The sequence below is a fragment of the Eschrichtius robustus genome, chromosome 8, assembly GCF_028021215.1.
Source record: "Eschrichtius robustus isolate mEscRob2 chromosome 8, mEscRob2.pri, whole genome shotgun sequence".
In the NCBI taxonomy this organism is placed as follows: Eukaryota; Metazoa; Chordata; class Mammalia; order Artiodactyla; family Eschrichtiidae; genus Eschrichtius; species Eschrichtius robustus.
In genome coordinates, this window is record NC_090831.1 from 13,798,650 (window position 1) to 13,819,191 (window position 20,542).

The 20,542-nt window shown below is 40.3% G+C and overlaps 1 protein-coding gene across 3 annotated transcripts in view; it reads right to left on the reverse strand.

Moving 5' to 3' along the window:
- The window catches only part of RALA (RAS like proto-oncogene A), a 72,342-nt gene that overhangs the window by 3,112 nt on the left and 48,688 nt on the right, over positions 1 to 20,542 (reverse strand). For all 3 annotated transcript variants that reach the window (XM_068550351.1, XM_068550349.1, XM_068550350.1), the window contains 3 exons: positions 18,232 to 18,384; positions 15,207 to 15,415; positions 11,457 to 11,631 (listed from right to left, as the gene is read on the reverse strand). In XM_068550351.1, the coding sequence (XP_068406452.1) occupies positions 11,457 to 11,631; positions 15,207 to 15,415; positions 18,232 to 18,345 (498 nt within the window). In that variant the 5' untranslated portion in view covers positions 18,346 to 18,384. The remainder of the gene's footprint in view (positions 1 to 11,456; positions 11,632 to 15,206; positions 15,416 to 18,231; positions 18,385 to 20,542) is intronic.

Here is a 20,542-nt window from a genome sequence, read left to right on the forward strand (position 1 = left end):
CAACAGAAAAGATCAATGAAACTAAAAGCTGGTTCTTTGAAAAGATAAACAAAATTGATAAACCTTTAGCCAGACTCATCAGGAAAAAGAGGGAGAGGGTTCAAATCAATAAAATTCGAGATGAAAAAGGAGAAGTTACAACTGATACCACAGAAATACAAAGGATTGTAAGAGACTACTACAAGCAACTATATGCCAGTAAAATGGACAACCTAGAAAAAATGGACAAATGCCTAGAAAGGTACAATCTCCCAAGACTGAACCAGGAAGAAACAGAAAATATGAACAGACCACTCACAAGTACTGAAATTGAAACTGTGATGAAAAAACTCCCCACAAAAAAGTACAGGACCAGATGGCTTCACAGGCAAATTCTATCCAACATTTAGAGAAGAGTTAACACCTATCCTTCTGAAAGCATTCCAAAAAGTTGCAGAGGAAGGAACACTCCCAAACTCATTCTATGAGGCCATCATCACCCTGATATCAAAACCAGACAAAGATATCACCAAAAAAATTACAGGCCAATATCACTGATGAACATAGATGAAAAAATCCTCAACAAAATACTCAGCAAACTAAATCCAACAATACCTTAAAAAGGATCATATACCATAATCAAGTGGGATTTATCCCAGGGATGCAATGATTCTACAATATCTGCAAATCAATCAGTGTGATACATCATATTAACAAACTAAAGAATAAAACTATATGATCATCTCAATAGATGAATCTGATCAAAAGCTTTGTCTGCACCACCGATTTATGATAAAAACTCTCCAGAAAGTGGGCCTAGAGGGAACATACCTCAACATAATAAAGGTGGTATATGACCAACCCACAGCTAACATCATACTCAATGGTGAAAAGCTGAAAGCATTTCCTCTAAGATCAGGAATGAGACAAGGATACCCACTCTTGCCATTTTTTTTCAACATAGTTTTGGAAGTCCTAGCCACAGCAATCAGAGAAGAAAAAGAAAGGGAATCCAAATTGGAAAAGAAGAAGTATCATTGTTTGCAGATGACATGATACTACACATAGAAAATCCTAAAGATGCTACAGAAAATTACTAGAGCTCATCAGTGTTCAGTAAAGTTGCAGGATACAAAATTAATACACAGAAATCTGCTGCACTTTCTGCAATTTCTATACACTAACAACGACAAATCAGAAAGAGAAATTAAAGAAGAAACCCATTTACCATCACGTCAAAAAGAATAAAATACCTAGGAATAAACCTAAGTAGGCAAAAGACCACAACTGTAAGAGGCTGATGAACGAAATCAAAGAGGACACAAACAGATGGAAAGACATCATTTTTCTTGGATTGGAAGCATCAATATTATCAAAATGACTATACTACCCAAGGCAATCTACAGATTCAATGCAACCTCTATCAAATTACCAAGGGCATTTTTCACAGAACTAGAACAAAAAAATCTTAAAATCTGTACGGAGACACGAAAGACCCCGAATTGCCAAAGCAATCTTGAGGAAGAAAAATGGAGCTGGAGGAATCAGACTCCCTGACTTCAGACTATACTACAAAGCTACGGTAATCAAAACAGTATAGTACTGGCACAAAAACAGAAATATAGATCAATGGAACAGGATAGAAAGCCCAGAAATAAACCCACACACCTATGGTCAATTAATCTATGACAAAGAAGGCAAGACTATACAATTAAGAAAAGACAGTCTCTTCAATAAATGGTGAAACTGGACAGCTACATGTAAAAGAAAGCAATTAAAACATTCTTTATCACCATACACAAAAATAAACTCAAAATGGATTAAAGACCTAAATGCAAGACCGGATACTATACAACTCCTAGAGGAAAACCTAGGCAGAACACTCTGACTTAAATCACAGCATTATCTTTTTCCATCCATCTCCTAGAGTAATGGAAATAAAAACAAAAATAAATAAATGGGGCCTGATTAAACTTAAAAGCTTTTGCACAGCAAAAGAAACCATAAACACAATAAAAGACAAGCCACAGAATGGGATAAAATAATTGCAAACCATGTGACCAACGGGATTAATCTCTAAAATTTACAAACAGCTCATGTGACTCAATATCAAAAAAACAACCCAGTGAAAAAATGGGCAGAAGACCTAAACAGACATTTCTCCAAAGAAGACATACAGATGGCTGAAAAGCACATGAAAAGATGCTCAACATTGCTAATTATTAGAGAAATGGAAATCAAAACTACATTGAGGTATCACCTCACACCAGTTAGAATGGCCACCATCAAAAAATCTACAAACAACAAATGCTAGAGAGGGTGTGGAGATAGGGAACTCTCCTACACTGTTGGTGGGAATGTAAATTGGTGCAGCTACTATGGAGAACAGTATGGTGGTTCCTTAAGAAACTACAAATAGAGGTACCATATGATCCAGCAATCCCACTCCTGGGCATATATCCAGAGAAAAACATGGTTCGAAAGGATACATGCACCCCAATGTTCACTGCAGCACTGTTTACAGTACCCAAGACATGCAAGCAACCTAAATGTCCATCAGCAGATGAATGGATAAAGATTTGGTACATGACAATGGAATATTACTCAGCCATTAAGAAGAATGAAATAGTGCCATTTGCAGCAACATGCATGGACCTGGAGATTATTATGCTAAGTCAGACAGGGAAAGACAAATATCACATGATATCGCTTAATGTGGAATCTAAAAAAATGATACAAATGAACTTATTTGCAAAAGAAACAGACTCACAGACTTAGAGGATGAACTTATGGTTACCAGTGGGGAAGGGTGGGGAGAGGGATAGATTGGGAGTTTGGGATTGACATGTACACACTGCTACATTTAAAACAGATAACCAACAAGGACCTCTGTATAGCACAGGGAACTCTGCTCAATACTCTATGATAAGCTAAATGGGAAAGGAATTGGAAAAAGAATGGATGCATGCATATGTATAACTAAATCACTTTGCTGTATACCTGACACTAACACAACATAGTTAATCAACTATACTCCAATATAAAATAAAAATTAAAAGAAAAAAGAAAACAAGGACTATCAGACTAATGGGTTGAGTTAAATGCATGCAGGACCAACAGGAAAGGACACGGATAATTAAAGAAGGGGAAGACTGAGCATAAAAACTCAGAAAGAATGCAATGTACTGAAACACGTGGGTGACAGTTCAAACCCCATGAATTCTTGCCCCACTTTCTGCAGCTTGATGGCCTGGAGACTGGGGATTTTGGAACACCTCTGCTTCAAGTCCACAGCTGACCAGCCGGGGCAGGAAGCCTCCAAACTAACTACGTGTGATTAGCAGAAAACTCCCAGTACTGCTTTCTGATGTGAATACATCACTGCAGAATGGATATTAGAAGATGGGATTTCTAATTTTAGATGAGTATCTGCAATAAACTGCTAAACGAATCCCTATTGGAAACCACCAAGGTCATCTTAACTAGCAAACCCAATGGGAAACTTTTAAACTTTACATCAGCTAACTTAATGAATTAAGGTAAAGGAGGCCTTGTTTCAACTGCCAAGTGGAAGGAAATAAGTAATTAGGAGTAAGAATGAAGAATTGGTTTTGATCAACTCAGACAAATGATAATCCCAAAAGTACAGAGCTTCTTCCAGCTGTTTAAAAATACACTTTCAAAATTTCTTCTCGCCCTCATTTCCTCCCACCCTCTTTCCTCCTGTCCCCTTCTTTCCCTTCCCCCCATTTCCCCCACTGGCATGTACAGAATTTGACTCTTCTAATTCCAGAGTAGAGATCACAGGAAATCCCTGTCCTCACGTAAATGAAAGTGAAACAAAACTAGACAGACACAGACTCAAAATGCTTAGCTCAGAATACTTACAGTTGAAAAAACATATAAAAATTATTAGAAATGACAAACATCTCTCTTAAAGCATCACAGGCCGTTAGCTTTAATTGTAAACCTTTGCCTTCACCAGTTTCTTCATTTTAAGTACTTAACAGCCCCTAGTTCACAACACAGACAATACTAAATTTTCAAAAGGACTAAAGATCTACTATAAAGGCCAACACAAAAAGGAAGCAAAAATTTTACGTTAAGTGTTTTGTTTTTTACTTTTATTTTTGGCTGTGTTGGGTCTTCGTTGCTTGCACGGGCTTTCTCTAGTTGCAGCGAGCAGGGGCTACTCTTTGTTGCGGAGCACGGGCTCTAGGTGCGCAAGCTTCAATAGTTGTGGCACGCGGGCTCAGTAGTTGTGGCTCACAGTCTCTAGAGCACAGGCTCAGCAGTCGTGGTGCACGGGCTTAGCTGCTCCGTGGCACGTGGGATCTTCCCGGGCCAGGGCTTGAACCCGTGTCCCCTGCATTGGCAGGCGGCTTCTTAACCACTGCATCACCAGGGAAGCCGTAGGTAAGTGTTTTTTAAGTTTAGGATGGGAGAGCTTTTCTAATGAAGCCACAGAACCCAGAAGTCCCAAAGGAAAAACACTGACAAATTTGACAACGTAATCTTTAATGTTTTTTCCATGGCAAAACGTAAAAATCAGCAAGTTAAAAGACATGGTATGGGGACTTGCCTGGTGGCACGGTGGTTAAGAATCTGCCTGACAATGCAGGAGACACGGGTTCGAGCCCTGGTCCAGGAAGATCCCACATGCCGCAAGGCAACGAAGCCCATGCGCCACAACTAAGCCTGCGCTCTACAGCCTGCGAGCCACAACTACTGAGCCCACACTCCACAACAAGAGAAGCCACTGCAGTGAGAAGCCTGCGTACCACAACGAACAGTGGCCCCTGCTCACTGCAACTAGAGAAAGCCCACGTGCAGCAACAAAGACCCAACGCAGCCTAAATAAATAAATAAGACATGGTATGGAGCAAATCAATCAGTGTGATTCACCACATCAACAAATTGAATAAAAACCATATGACCATCTCAATAGATGCAGAAAAAACTTTTGATAAAATTCAGCACCCATTTATGATAAAAACTCTCCAGGAACTGGGCACAGAGGGAACATACCTCAACGTAATAAAGGCTGTATATGACAAACCCACAGCTAACATCATACTCCATGGTGAAAAGCTGAAAGCATTCTCTCTAAGATCAGGAAAAAGACAAGGATGTCCCCTCTCACCACTCTTATTCAACATAGTTTTGGAAGTCCTAGCCATGGCAATCAGACAAGAAAGAGAAAAGGGATCCAAATAGGAAAAGAAGAATTAAAACTGTCATCATTTGCAGATGAACATGATACTATACATAGAAAATCCTGAAGGTGTTACCAGAACACTACAAGAGCTCATCAGTGAATTCGGTAAAGTTGCAGGATACAAAATTAATACACAGAAATCTGTTGCATTTCTATACACTAACAACGAAAGATCAGAAAGAGAAATTAAAGAAACAATCCCATTTACCACTGCATCAAAAAGAATAAAATACCTAAGAATGCAACTACCTAAGGAGGCAAAAGACCTGTACTCCAAAAACTATAAGATGCTGATAAAAGAAACTGAAGACAACACAAACAGATGGAAAGATATAACGTGTTTTTGGCTCAGAAGAATCAATATTGTCAAAAAGACTACACACTACCCAAGGCAATCTACAGATTCAGTGCAATCTCTATCAAATTACCAATGGCATTTTTCACGGAACTAGAACAAAAAAATTTTTTAATTTGTATGGAAACACAAAAGACCCTGATAGTCAAAGCAATCTTGAGGAAGAAAAATGGAACTGGAGGAATCAGGCTTCCTGACTTCAGACTATACTACAAAACTTCAGTAATCAAAACAGAAATATAGATCAATAAAACAGGATAGAAAGCCCAGAGATAAATTGACCATAGGTGCGTGGGTTTATCTACAACAAAGGAGGCAGGACTATACAATGGCGAAAAGACAGTCTCTTCAATAAGTGGTGCTGGGAAAACTGGACAGCTACATGTAAAAGAATACAATTAGAACATTCTTTATCACCATACACAAAAATAAACTCAAAACTGATTAAAGATCTAAATGTAAGACTGGATACTATACAACTCCTAGAGGAAAACCTAGACAGAACACTCTTTGACATAAATTGCAGCAATATCTTTTTGGATCTGTCTCCTAGAGTAATGGAAATAAAAACAAAAATAAACAAATGGGACCTAATTAAACTCAAAAACTTTTGCACAGCAAAGGAAACCATAAGCAAAATGAAAAGACGACCCACAGAATGGGAGAAAATAACTGCAAACCATGTGACCAACAGGGGATTAATCTCTAAAATTTACAAACAGCTCATGTGACTCAGTATCAAAAACAAACAACCCAATGAAAAAATGGGCAGAAGATCTAAATACACATTTCTCCAAAGAAGACACACAGACGGCCAATGGGCACATGAAAAGATGCTCAACACCGCTAATTATTAGAGAAATGCAAATCAAAACTACAATGCGGTATCACCTCACCCCAGTCAGAATGGCCATCATCAAAAAGTCTACAAACAATAAATGCTGGAGAGGGTGTGGAGAAAAGGGAAGCCTCCTACACTGTTGGTGGGAATGTAAATTGGTGCAGCTACTATGGAGAACAGTATGGAGGTTCCTTAAGAAACTAAAAACAGAGTTACCATATGATCCTGTAATCCTACTCCTGGGTATATATCTGGAGAAAACCATAATTCAAAAAGATACATGCACCCCAGTGTTCATTGCAGCACCATTTACAATAGCCAAGTCATGGAAGCAACCTCAATGTTCATTGACAGACGAATGGATAAAGAAGATGTGATATGTATGTGTACACACACACACACACACACACACACACACACAGAGGAATATTACTCAGCCATAAAAAAGAATGAAAGAATGCCATGTGCAGCAACATGGATGGACCTAGAGATTATCATACTAAGTGAAGTAAGCCAGACAGAGAAACATAAATATCACTTCTATGTGGAATCTAAAAAAAAAAAAGAAAGATACAAATGAACTTATTTCCAAAAAAGAATGAGACTCACAGACATAGAAAATAAACTTATGGTTACCAAAGGGGAAGGGGTGACAGACAGATAAATTAGGAGATTGGGATTAACATATACACACTACTATACATAAAACAGATAAGCGGGAACAGTGCTCAGAGCTTTCTGAGATGCTCTATGCAGTTATAATCCTCAAATTTGGCTCGAATAAAAATTTCTATTTCTTTTGTAGGAAAAAGAAAAAAGACAACTAACAAGGACCTACTGTATAGCACAGGGAACTATACTCAATATTTTGGAATAACCCATAAGGGAGAAGAATCTGGAAAAGAATATACATGTGTATAACTGAATCATTCTGCTGTACACCTGAAACTAACATGATATTGTAAATCAACTATACATTTAAAAAAAAAAAAGATAAAAAAAGATATGGTATGCATTAGGAGACACTGTCCACAACAGACATAGTGGACAAAGGATTAATGTCCTTAATATAAAGCAGACTTAGGAATCAAAAAGATAAACCCCCCATTAGATCAATGGGCAGGAGAAAGTAATTTCAGCGTTCCCAGAAGATCTACAAACGGCCAGTGAATCAACTACAAGACGCCCAGCCTCAGTAGTAATCAGGAAACACAAAAGAAATGATTTCCCCATCTTGGTGGCGACATTTAAAGGCTCCTTTAATTGGTACTGACAAGTAGTGGGGAAAGGGTTTCCTCACACTCTGTTGGTGGGAGTGTAAGGCAGCCTCTCTGGAGGGTGACTTGTCATTAAAATTTAAAATGCACCCTTGCTTTTAGTCTTGTGTGTGTGCACGTGCACACAGTTCACTGCAGTATGTTTGTAATAGCACTGAAGACAATCTAAATGTCGCTGATAGGCTTTTTTCATAATTCAGCCATTTTCCTAACTATGGAACGTTTTGTAGATTTTAAAAAGAATGTGGTATGTCTATATGCAACGAAATACAGAACATTCTTTATCACCATACACAAAAATAAACTCAAAACTGATTAAAGATCTAAATGTAAAGGAACTACAAGATCTATTTGTTGTGAAATTTAAAAAGCAAACCACAGAAATACACTATACATACACATATACACACACACAAATCCTATTTATACAGTTGGAAAACAAGCAAATACAAACTTTCCCTTAGATTCTTTTTTGTTTTTCCCCTTAGATTCTGTATGCCTGTATTTAAATGCAGGCAAATGTCTGGAAAGATACACACGTGTTAGCAGTGGTTACCTACAGGTAAAGGAGGTGAGTGGAATCTGGGTGGAATGACAGACTCACTTTTCCTCCTTATACTTTTCCTCTGTATCACGAATTTTTCTTTATACAATGAGCATACGTTCATTGTATTACTTGTATAAAGAAAAAAATTAAAAACATTTTCAAAAACAAGACACTACATTTCTAACAAAATTCTTTCCCCAACATAAAATTGGCTCTCTTGACATAATAAATCATACTTTCATTTTGACATCTACTTGCCTAATTTCTTTCCATTTCCCCCAAGATGTTCCTTAAAATTAAAAGCAACCTTGGAGTTGCGATTTAAAGAGCCAGAGCATTGAGCTAGAAGGGTACTACAGGGCCATCAAGTGACCTGGCACCCAGTAAGGACCCAAGCAGCTTTCCCAGATGGTCCTCTAGCCTCTGAGTGATTCCTCTGTGACAGGCCAGGCCTCAGCTCAACAATTCTGATGGTCATGAAGCTTTTTCACAGGGTAGTTTTAAAATCTGCTTCTTTGAAACTTCTACCCAGTGGTCTATCTGGAATCCTGGTAAGGATAAGGCATGGGCGTTTAAAAGTCTTGTGGGAGCTAGTATTTGTTTTCTGTGACAACACAAGATACCTCTCAATTTAATAGAAGGAGACAATGTTAACACTTAATCCTGGAAAATCTGATCAGACTTCTGGTAGTGGATGACACACAACATGGGAGATGCCACAGGTATTCCAACCATTGTTTTAAGTAAAAGAGAGAGGGAAGAACATTGGCTCCAGAGCCGGCCACAGCCAGAGCCAGCAGATGCCACTACAGCGGTGACATGGTGAGCTTGAGCCAGGTGTGTAATCTCTCCACACCGCCGTTTCCTCATCTAAAAAGGCGCCATGAGAGGAGTATCTATGCTTCATAGGGTTAAAGATAAAACAGTGAGAGCTCGCCACAGTGGCTCTTGCAAGCACTGAAGAGTATTCGCTCTTACAACTATGTATTACATCATTGCCTCAGCAAACAAACCCAAAAAACAAATATAATCCAAACGTAACCAAATTTAAGAAACTGAAGAGTTTGCTGCAAGTTACTTTTCCTTAGCCACTGAGGTACTTTATCTGGTAGCCACTCTTCAGGACACAGCAGTGAAAAATGCATCTGTCTGTGACTTAGTTCTCTGGTGGCAACCACAGGTACTAGAATCTTACATATTCCCCTGATATATACATACATGTGTGCTTGTGTGTGTCTAAGTGTGTTTCAAACACAGATGGCAGCAAACTACAGACACTGTTCTGTACTTTGCTTTTTCATTTACTGATGTTGAAGATCATTCCATATCAGCACATCTAGCTCTACCTTCATTTCTTTTCAACAGCTGTACAGTATTCCATTATATGGACGCACCATAATTTAAAGCAGTCTGTTACTGGACACTTGGATATTTCCCATTTTTGCTTCTACAAATAATGCTTCAATGACTATTGCTGAACATACACTTATGCATGGATGTATAATTTTATCCGTATAATAAATTTTTAGAACTTGAATTGTTGGGGTCATAATTTTGATAGATAATTGCCAAACTGCCCTTCCATGAACATATGAGAGTTCCTCTTCTTCCCATACTCCTGTCAACAGTATTATTATCAACCTTCTTGCTTTTTTCCAACTGACAGGTAAATATGTCATTATATTTTAAAATTGCACTTCCCTTTTTATAAGTAAGACTCATAAGCCTCTATGCAAGTTTAAACGCGATTTGCATTTCTTTTCTGTGACAGGGCTATCTGTTTTTCGACCATTATTTTCCCATTGGGTTGTTGGTCTTTTTCTTACTGTCTGGTGATATCTCTGATAATGCACACTACCGTACTTTCCCAGGGCCTCTGATGCCAGCAGGTGACACTACAGGACTGCTTCAAGCCTCAGAGCTTGGACAGTTATTGCTCCCCACTCCCCTTAGATCACGAAGGTTTGTTCTATAACCTGCTCAAGACATCAAACAGGAGGAAACAAAGTATACATATGCTATGACAATCTTCATTGGTGCCTTTCAAAACCCCAAACATGCTGAACCTTAAACTATATTTCATTAGTACTTTAAAAAACATTTGCCATAACTTTAGAGGAAACTGGTCTACTCAGTAGAAATCTTATAGCAATTTGTACAGATGTCTTGGACTTACAGGAATCTGACTGTGTGACTAAAAAGAAATCAATCAGTTTAAGACAGTAATAACACTGTCTTAAAACCTACAGTAAACAAGCAGAAAGAAATCTCTAAATTTTTAACATCATGATTTCTGGATCAGGGTTGCGAATCTTCAGGCACAACAGACCAGCTCACAAGCACCTGCGGCCACCTAGGGCAGTTACTCCAAGTGTGCCGCGCCGCCTCGTCTGCACACCCAGGAGCCAGCTAGACAGGCAGATTCTCAGGTCTCACCCCAGACCAAGCGAATCAAAATCTCTGGGGAAGACCCAGGAATCTGTGTTTATCAGGCTCTATAGGCAATCCTCCTGCACGTTAGTTTTTGAGAGGCACGCAGTAGAGCCTAGATACGCGGGGGCTGAAAGGGCCCCGCCTGGAGGGCTCTCAGAGCCTGTGCTGCCCCAGCGCAACGGGCAGGCTTCCTGAATACTGATGATGGCGTCCCGCAGCCGGATGAAAGGCACCTGGGAAGGCTTCTAGGAACGAGGTAAGGGTGTTCTTCACCTGGTCTCCAGGAAGGGCCAATCTGAACACAGTGTGAAGATGAGGGGAGAGGGCACAGGAGCTCCCCTTCCACTTGGGGGAGAACAGAGGCTGAGGGTGGGGAAGGCAGCTGTGCTGACAGATTTCAAAATCCTCTCCCCCGGGTCTGGGAGAACTTAAGTGAGGCTGGGCAGGTGTCAGCTCAGAGGACTTACATAGTTCCTTCTAGATTCTCCAGCCAATCAGGATAAGGAAAAAAAAAAAAAAAAAAAAAGGAGGGATTCAGGTCAGGAATCTGTCAGTGCTCTGAAAAAAAAAAAAAAAAAGGTACATCTAGCTGCAGTGTCTCATGTTTTAACGCCTCTCGGGAACCTAAGGACAAAGTGAAGTAAGAAATTCCTAACACGTTGTACTTGAGCATTCAGGGCCGATAAAAAATCAACACGTATTAAATCTCTATTCGAAAGTCTCACAGAATCTCTAGACTAAACAGAGCCGAGTTAAAGCAAATCAACCTATTTTTAACATGACGTGGTAGTAGAGCCACCTTTTACCTTGTCAACATTAGCTCGCGTTTTAGCAGACGTTTCCACGTAGTTAACGTTCCACTGATCGGCTCTGGTTTTTGCCTCTTCTACAGAAACCTGCCTCTTATCTTCCAAATCTGATTTGTTTCCAACGAGCAGAAACGGAACATTCTCATCTTCCTTTACTCTTAAAATCTGCTCCCTGGATAAGAGAAAATGAGCAAGAAATATTAACGTTATCTCTACGTGTTAAAATAACAAAACACGCAATTAGCATTTATTTATGTTTCTATACAATAACAACTAGCTCATTTATTACACAGTAGGAAACAAGCAGCACTTCTTCCTTTTTCTACCATCAATGATTTGAGCTCCACATTCACTTCATTCGGAAAAATACACCAAAGAACAGTATAAATATGGCAGTAGACGTACGAAGTGAATATCAAATGCGACTTCCTCCGAAATGCTTTTTTAAAAATAAACTTTTTATATTAGAATGATTTCAGATTTACAGAGAAGTTGTGAAGATAGGACAGAGAGTTCCCATATACCCCACATCCAGTTTCCCCTACTGTTAACATTAATGTGGTACACTTATCACAATGTATAAACCACTGTTGATACAAGTATACCTTGTTTACTGCAATCTGCTTTACTGTGCTTTGTAGATACTACTTTTTTTTTTTTTTAACAGACTGAAGGTTTGTAGTCACCCTGCGTCAAGCAAGTCTATCAGCGCCATGTTTCCAACAGCATTTGCTCTCTTTGTGTCTCTCTGTGTCACATTGTGGTAATTTTCGCAACACTTCACACTTTTCCATTATTATTATATTTGTTATGGTGATCTGTGATCAGTGGTTTCTGATGTGACGACTGTAATCATTATTGGCATTTTTGCTTGAAGTGATGCTCTCTTTAAATAGAGTTCGAGAGGCTACTACAGAATTTTAGAATAGGAAAGCACCTTTACAAACTGGTCCAACTTCATTCTTATCAGAAGGAAAGTGAGAATGAAAAAACGTAACAGAGCTTTCTAACATTTCTATCAAACACTTACTAAGCACTACAAGTTGTAGGCCAGCAACTGTGCCAAATAGGGGTACTAGGGACACTGAAATGGATAAGAAGAGTTTTTACCATATCAGGAAAAACACATATAAATCAATCTCATATAAGAGTGGGGCGAGTGTGCTGTTGCAGCTGTGGTAAGCATACCGCACACACACACGAGGGAACGACGGATCCTGCCTGGGTGATGGGAGGCCCAGGAAGGCTGCCGGGAGGAGCTGACAATCAGAGAAATGCAAATCAAAACTGCAGTGAGGTACCACCTCTCACTGCTCGGAATGGCCATCATTAAAAAGTCTATAACAAACGCTGGAGGAGGCGTGGAGAAAAAGGAACCCTCCTACACTGTTGGTGGGAATGTAAGTTGGTGCAGCCACTATGGAGAACAGTATGGAGGCTCCTTAGAAAACTAAAAAGAGAACTACCATATGATCCAGCAATCCCACTCCTGGGCTTGTATCTGGACAAAACTCTAATTCAAAAAGATACATGCACCCCAATGTTCACAGCAGCACTATTCACAATAGCCAAGACACGGAAGCAACCTCAGTGTCCATCGACAGATGAATGGATAAAGAAGATGTGGTATATATAGAGACATATATAGATATATATACACACACACACACACACACAATGGAATACTACTCAGCCATAAAAAAGAATGAAATAATGCCATTTGCAGCAATATGGATGCAACCAGAGATTATCATACTAAGTGAAGTCAGAAACAGAAAGATAAATACCATATGATATCACTTATATGTGGAATCTAAAATATGACACAAATGAACTTATCTACGAAACAGACCCACAGACATAGAGAACAGACTTGTGGTTGCCAAGGGGGAGGGGGTTGGGATTGGCAGATGTAAGCTTTTATATGTAGAACGGATAAAAAAACAAGGTCCCACTGAATAGCACAGAGATCTATACTCAATATCCTGTGATAAACCATAATGGAAAAGAATATGAAAAAATAATGTATATATATATATATATATATATATATATATGTATAACTGAATCACTTTGCTGTACAGCAGAAATTAACACAACACTGTAAATCAACTATACTTCAATAAAAAAAAAAATTAAAAAGACAGGAGCTGACACTGTGCTATACTTTGCAGGTCAGACCGTGTGGAGTGCCTACTAGAACCATTCAGACGATCTCAAAAATGGCTTTCCTATTGTTGGTCAGTTAGTAGGAGCACTTTTTATTTACGGGAGGGGCAACCATTCAGACGATCTCAAAAATGGCTTTCCTATTGTTGGTCAGTTAGTAGGAGCACTTTTTATTTACGGGAGGGGCAACACACTGGAGGTACAACAGACAAGTAATGAATGATTCACTTATTTTCTGTAACAGCAACAGCCCAAGATTCTTTCTCTTGGCATAAAAATACTTCACTCCCTTGAGATACCACTTTGGCTTTGGTGACTATGGTGACAAAATGTATTCCATTACTCAGAACAGAATCTGCTACATAATAAGCACTCAAAATATTTTTTTGAATGAATGAATAATCACTGACACTTACGTAACTTTCAACATGTCTCCCAGGATTACAAAACTCCCTTTGCACTTTATCGCACACAAAACTCCTTCCTTATAGAAGCCAACAAACTTAATGTTACGAATAAATTTACATTTTTAAAGTTTCTCAATGACATGCTTTTTTGCAAAGGAGGTGCTTTTGGAATCTTTTAAGTTCTTGAGAGTTTCATGTACACATAAAAAGGAATGCTTTGTGTAACGCTTGCTTCAGTTTCTTGCTCAACCACCAGGAATGACCTCTTTCCTCATCTGTGGAAACCCTTCTTCTCCTGCAGGGTTATCTATCTCTTGAAGGCCTCCCAGCTCCTCTCCTCTCCTGGATCCTCTGTAACCATCACTGGCCACATCTCCTACTTTGTCGCTAACTTACATTTGGTTTCATGACTTATTCAACTCAGCTGCGTGAATCTTGAAAACAGAGGATATATCACATGCTGCCTTGGTGTGCCCCACGCCAAAGCAGACAACACAGAAATAAAAATATACAAGTAAAGAATGCTTGTGATTATGCATGCCGTCCTTACGAGACGACTCAAGAACTTATTTATGCTATATTTCTCTCAAGTATAGAGAGGAAACCTCTCCCCTTTACCAGCCCCCCGACCCCGCTGCCCAAAACCAAATGGAGGACAGATTTTGATTACGCAAACAGTAAATAAGATGTAAAAAAAAATACTGCATAACAAAGCCTTGTGTGCCAATCTATGGTGGTATTATTTCTACTACAAGTCCGTGCTGTCAGTGAGGTGGATGGCAATGTGCCTCCTGGGCGTGACACAGGTGCTGAGACACCAGTGACCAACACAGCAAGAGTGACAGTCTGGGCCAGAGATCCATTATGCAACGCAAGCGTCTACTCTTACGGCAGCAGTAGTACTGTGCTTCAAAGGGAAATACTTCAGAAACGCGTGAGGAGAGTCTGGGTACGGGTGCTGCCACAAGCTCAGGCTCCAGTGCCGCTGGCACCGGCGCGCCAAGGATGTGAGCACAGGCGCGCGGCGGACAGCGTCACGCTGACATCAGAGAGGGAACAAACGCGACCAGACGCAGAGGGAAAGGCGATCCAGGTAAGAGCCTCTGGCTGCCTGCTTGTTTCTGGGGAGCAAGCTGTCGCGCGGTGTTAACGACGCGACTCCCTGACCTACCTGAAGTCGGCTGTGGCTGCGAAGGACTCCATCTCCGTGATGGAGAAGACACAGAGAAAGCCCTCGCCGCTCCGGAAGTAGTTGTCCCTGATGGCAGCGTAGTCCTCCTGCCCGGCTGTGTCCAGGATGTCGATCTGCACTTCCTCCCCGTCCAGCACCACCTTCTTCCGGTAGCTGTCGGCTTTGGTCGGCTCATAGTCCTCCACGAACTGCCAGAGACGAACAGCGCATCCACGTGAGAATTATCCTCACTTTCCAAAGCTGCTTATTTTGAAATACAGAGTCACGTGAAGTTGCCAAAATAGTACTGAGAGGTCACATGGGGCCGTCATTCAGTTTTCCCCAATGGTAAACACTACATTCATTTAAATTTCCATTTCAGGCAATTCGGTGGCTTCCTCTTTTACAAAAAGTGGGGACTGAACAGCTCTAGGCCGCGGACGGCTTGAAAACCGTGCCTTTTTTCTTACTTAGAACAAACACTACACCTGCAAAAACTATTACACAGATATTTTATCAAATGTTTAAGAACCCTTTCTGTGTGACTCTAAATAAAAATGTTCACGTCAGAACTGTGGAAATAACTTGAAAGTAAGTTAATATTTAGGTAATAAGCATTGAAAGCACGGTTAAATCTTTTCTTTCTCCAAAATGAACCGTGTCAAGCAAGTGGCTTATACTAGCCTGTAAAATGCCAGATCTTGAACTTTGAAATTTCTCCCCAAACTTCCAATTTCTTAAAATAGTACAATTAAACAACTTTATAGTGGTACTTCTATCTTTTACCCCCTAAATCTCACCTCGATATTTTTGATCAGTGTATCATTGTTGGCATACGGGTATGTATACACACATACTTTAGTGGGTTTTTTGTTAGTTCCTATAAATATTTTCATTATCTGATATTCTCTTATTTATTTGCTCAATGTCTAAATCCCCCTATTAGAATTTAACCCCTGGGGGCAGGGACCTTGATTAGTCTACTCATCACTGTATCTCCAAAGCCTGGAATATGCCTGGTACATGGAAGACACTCAACAAATAATTATTAAAAAATCAAGCACAGGGCTTCCCTGGTGGCGCAGTGGTTGGGAATCTGCCTGCCAATGCAGGGGACATGGGTTCGAGCCCTGGTATGGGAGGATCCCACATGCCGCGGAGCGGCTGGGCCCGTGAGCCACAACTGCTGAGCCTGCGCGTCTGGAGCCTGTGCTCCGTAACAGGAGGGGCCGCGACAGTGAGAGGCCCGCGCACCGCGATGAAGAGTGGCCCCTGCTTGCCACAACTAGAGAAAGCCCTTACATAGAAACGGGGACCCAACACAGACAAAAAAATAAAATACATAAATAAATAAGTCAGGAGCTCTTCTTAAAAAAAAAAAAAAAAAAAAAAATCAAGCACAGTGTATTTGTAACTGTAAAAGCTACAGAACATTCTATGACAATTACATGCTAATATTTTACAAATATTAAATATTTATGAATATTTAATGAATAGAAATATTCAGATAGCATATCTGATAATATTATGAATATTAAATATTTATGAATATTAAATGAAAGCGTAACCATTCCTCAAATGTCAGACGTGAACATTCTTACTTTTGACCTCCTATTGTCAAGAAGGGGACTGACTTAAGGATTAGTTTGAAGAAAAGCAGCTATTAAGGTGAATAGCATGAAAAACAGAACTGAACAGATAAATTAGCAATTTCATTTAAAGTACCATTTCAGTTTCTCCCTCTCTAAATTGTTTATCATAAGCAACACGACTGACGGATTTAAGAGTTCTGTGTGTATGAAAGAAATGCTGACGAGCAGGCAATGAAAAGAGACCTTAGGTGGTAAAAGTCCGCAGGATTTTTTTCTTAGAAGACTAGGTTTAATACTTACTCATCAGAGATCACTCTTCTTGGGCAGGTTGGAAAAACCTCTTTGAGGTTCTGTTTCCTCATCTGTAAGATGGGGAAACCACTGCCTACCACACAGGATTTTTTTTGAGGATTAAGAAAGAGTAACCATAAATCTTTGCTTCTATTTGGGAGGAGGAAGAATTGAGGATCAATGCTTAAATTTGATTACCAACTCTTAAATCATTTAGCCTTATTAATAGTCCTCTAGGGAAAGAATGTATTTGCTGTATATAGGCTGAGACCTTACCTCTGGGACAATAAAGTCTGATACAAATACATGCACAGAAATCTGTAACCTGTCTAGTAATTTTATTTTAGGGACACAGCCTTTTCCTGCTTAGTGTTGAGTGTGGTGCCACTCCAGTACACAATAACTGACTTTTTCACTGAAGTTATTAAAGGACAACTTATGTATATTAACGTCAAGTTTCAATTAGGTACTATATCCACCAGTTCTATTAATTCAGGTGGGACTCACCATTAAAACACTAAAAATAAAAAAGCCAGTTAGACTGCTCAAAAATAGGTACTGTTTCCAGGGTTTTTTTTAAAATTAATTAATTAATTAATTAAATTTTGGCTGCACTGGGTCTTCGCTGCTGCACGCGGACTTTCTCTAGTTGCGGCGAGCGGGGGCTACTCTTCATTGTGGTGCACGGGCTTCTCACTGCGGTGGCTTCTCTTGTTGCAGAGCACGGGCTCTGGGTGCGTGGGCTTCAGTACTTGTGGCACGTGGGCTCAGTAGTTGTGGCTCACGGGCTCTAGAGCGCAGGCTCAGTAGTTGTGGCGCACGGGCCCAGTTGCTCCACAACATGTGGGATCTTCCTGGACCAGGGCTCGAACCTGGGTCCCCTGCACTGGCAGGCAGATTCTTAACCACTGCGCCACCAGGGAAGTCCCTGTTTTGTTTTTTAAAAGCATAAGGACTTTAAGGACCTTGAGTTCTTGACTTGTTAAATCAAGTTGTATACAAATGTTGACTCTGAACAGAAGAAAAATGATCAGTAGCTTTCAAGAATTCAAGGAATCCATCCAAAACAGCACCAAAACTAAGCTAGAGAAATATTCTCTGAAAGCCCAAACTTTGATATCCATGGTAAAATCAGCACTTACCTCATCATACATGAACTGCAGAGTGAGAGCAGACTTGCCCACACCACCACTGCCTACCATGATGACTTTGTGTAAGGCCAAAGAATTCTGACCCTTCGGCTTATTTGCAGCCATCTTGTGTCACAGAATTTTCACCAAAGGATTAAGAAGAATCTGAAAAGAATGAAAGGACAAGTAATGCTCAATACATTCTTCTTCAGAATTCCAGTGTAGGAAAGAGATATGATGTCCTTAGGTGTCAAGGTATTAGTTTTCATTCTGCAGTGATTTTAAACAGATGGCAAGTGAAGTATGCTTATCTGGGGGAAGAACCACTTATCAGAGAACACCATGGCAATAAGACAAGTATATGACTCAAGGGCATTTCTCTTACAGTAGTTTTCAGTAATGAGCTTGCTGACCGAAAGTGAAAATTTCCCAGTGCAACCATATGCTGACAATAATGGAGTATTTAGTTGTTTTAGAATATGGTCACACAGATTACAAAGCAGGCTGAACGATCACTTTGTTTTCATATTATCCTCTATTGGTAATAATTAAAGAGATGTTTCTTCTAATTTCAGTAAGAAACAACTGATGAAAGAAAGAAAGAAAGAAAGGGGCGGGGAGAGAGGAAGGAAGGAAGGAAGAGAAAAGAGAAGAGAAGAGGGAGGGAAGAAGAAAAGGAAGGAAAGAAAGAAAGGAAGGAAGGACGGAAGGAAGGAAGGAAAAACCCATCCCAACTACTTGCTGGTAGAAATATAAATAGAACCGAATACCGTATACCCCAACTCCCAAGTATTATTATAGTACTGGAACACCTGTATATTTTGGGATGGATGGCTAATCTAACGTAAACACCTGAATCTAGTGTGCCCTCACTTTTGTTTACTACATTCATGTGCTCAGCGTGGAAAGACCAGGTTCCCCCAGAGGTTGTAGTGGTGATGCACACTAATGGCATCCCGTTACCTTTGGCCAGGGTACCAGGCCTTAGAAAAAGAGGCGGGGAGGTCACAGCAAACACTGCGTCTGTGTGGAGGCCCAGGAGAGGAGACTTGTTCTGCACCTTCCTTCTCAGCACCTCTGACCTGTCTCAGTCACAGCACACCTTCCTCAAGCTGCAACTTACAGAACACCCCCGCCCTGCCTACTTCTGTATCTCAGGCCATCTCTCCCAGCCTGGCCGCATCAGCCCACACTGGTCTCCTTTGATTTTTCATACGCTCTTCTCTGCCTCTTGGCCTTTACCATGCAGTTTCCTCCATTTGGCATATTCTTAATTTGGCTAACTCCTCTCAGTGTCGGGGTTTCAGCCTTACCTGAAACACTCAACCTAAATTAGGCTCTCCCCTGCCCTGTGCTCACATAGTACGTGATACTTTTCTTTCATAACCGTTATCACAAGTCGGAATTGCCTGAGTGTGTTAGCTGTTTAATACGGCTCTTCTTCCTAATATACCAGAAGCAACTTGAGTACAGGCGCCATGTCTATTGGTTTACTTCATGCTTAATGTAACTAACACGCCTTGGCAAAATCAGCCATTCAGTACGTGTGTGCGGAATGAACAAATAAATGTTCGAGTCTGACTTAACCTTGGGGAGTGCTTTAGACTGTACTGGTGTAAAGCAGCTATTGCTACTAGAGGTTCCATCACAAGCTTGTTAGGCAAGGGCAGTCTGCCGTGGGCTTGTGCGCCACACACTGGCTATGCAGGGCACCCAAGAGCTGGGCACTGCTCAGGCCGCCCCAGAAGTCAAGCCCATAAGCCTATTTGCCCAATACAGAAAAGTCGTAAGAAAAAAAGAAATCCCATAACCTTGCTCTCCATTTAACAACACGAATACATTACACTGTGTTTGAGACAGCTTCAGTCTGCACGGAGCGTAACTGAGATCACACCATATATGTGGCTTTTGATCCTGTTATTCTTACATTATGTCTAACATTTTAGTAGAGGCAGCTTAAACTGTGCAGCATATGGGAAAGAATCCACATTTGGAGGCTAGATGTTCAATTTAATTCAATAAACAAGGACTGAGACCCCCTTTTTCCTGGATACCAAGGAGATGATCATTGGATTCTGATGATTACCAGTGCTGAGAAACAGTGAAAAGTAATAGTGTACTTCAGATAAGTAACTAAAAGTCCAAACGATACCTCGTCTACGCGTTTATGGAGCAGCTGTTGCTGGCGTCCCTAAGTAAGGCAGGAAATGACTTCTTTCTCACCATTATGACCCTTACTTACTGGCAGCTGTAATCGCTTCACGGCTACGCAACTACTGTTATATTTTTAAAACAGTTAATACCACAGGAGCTCAGGGTGTGA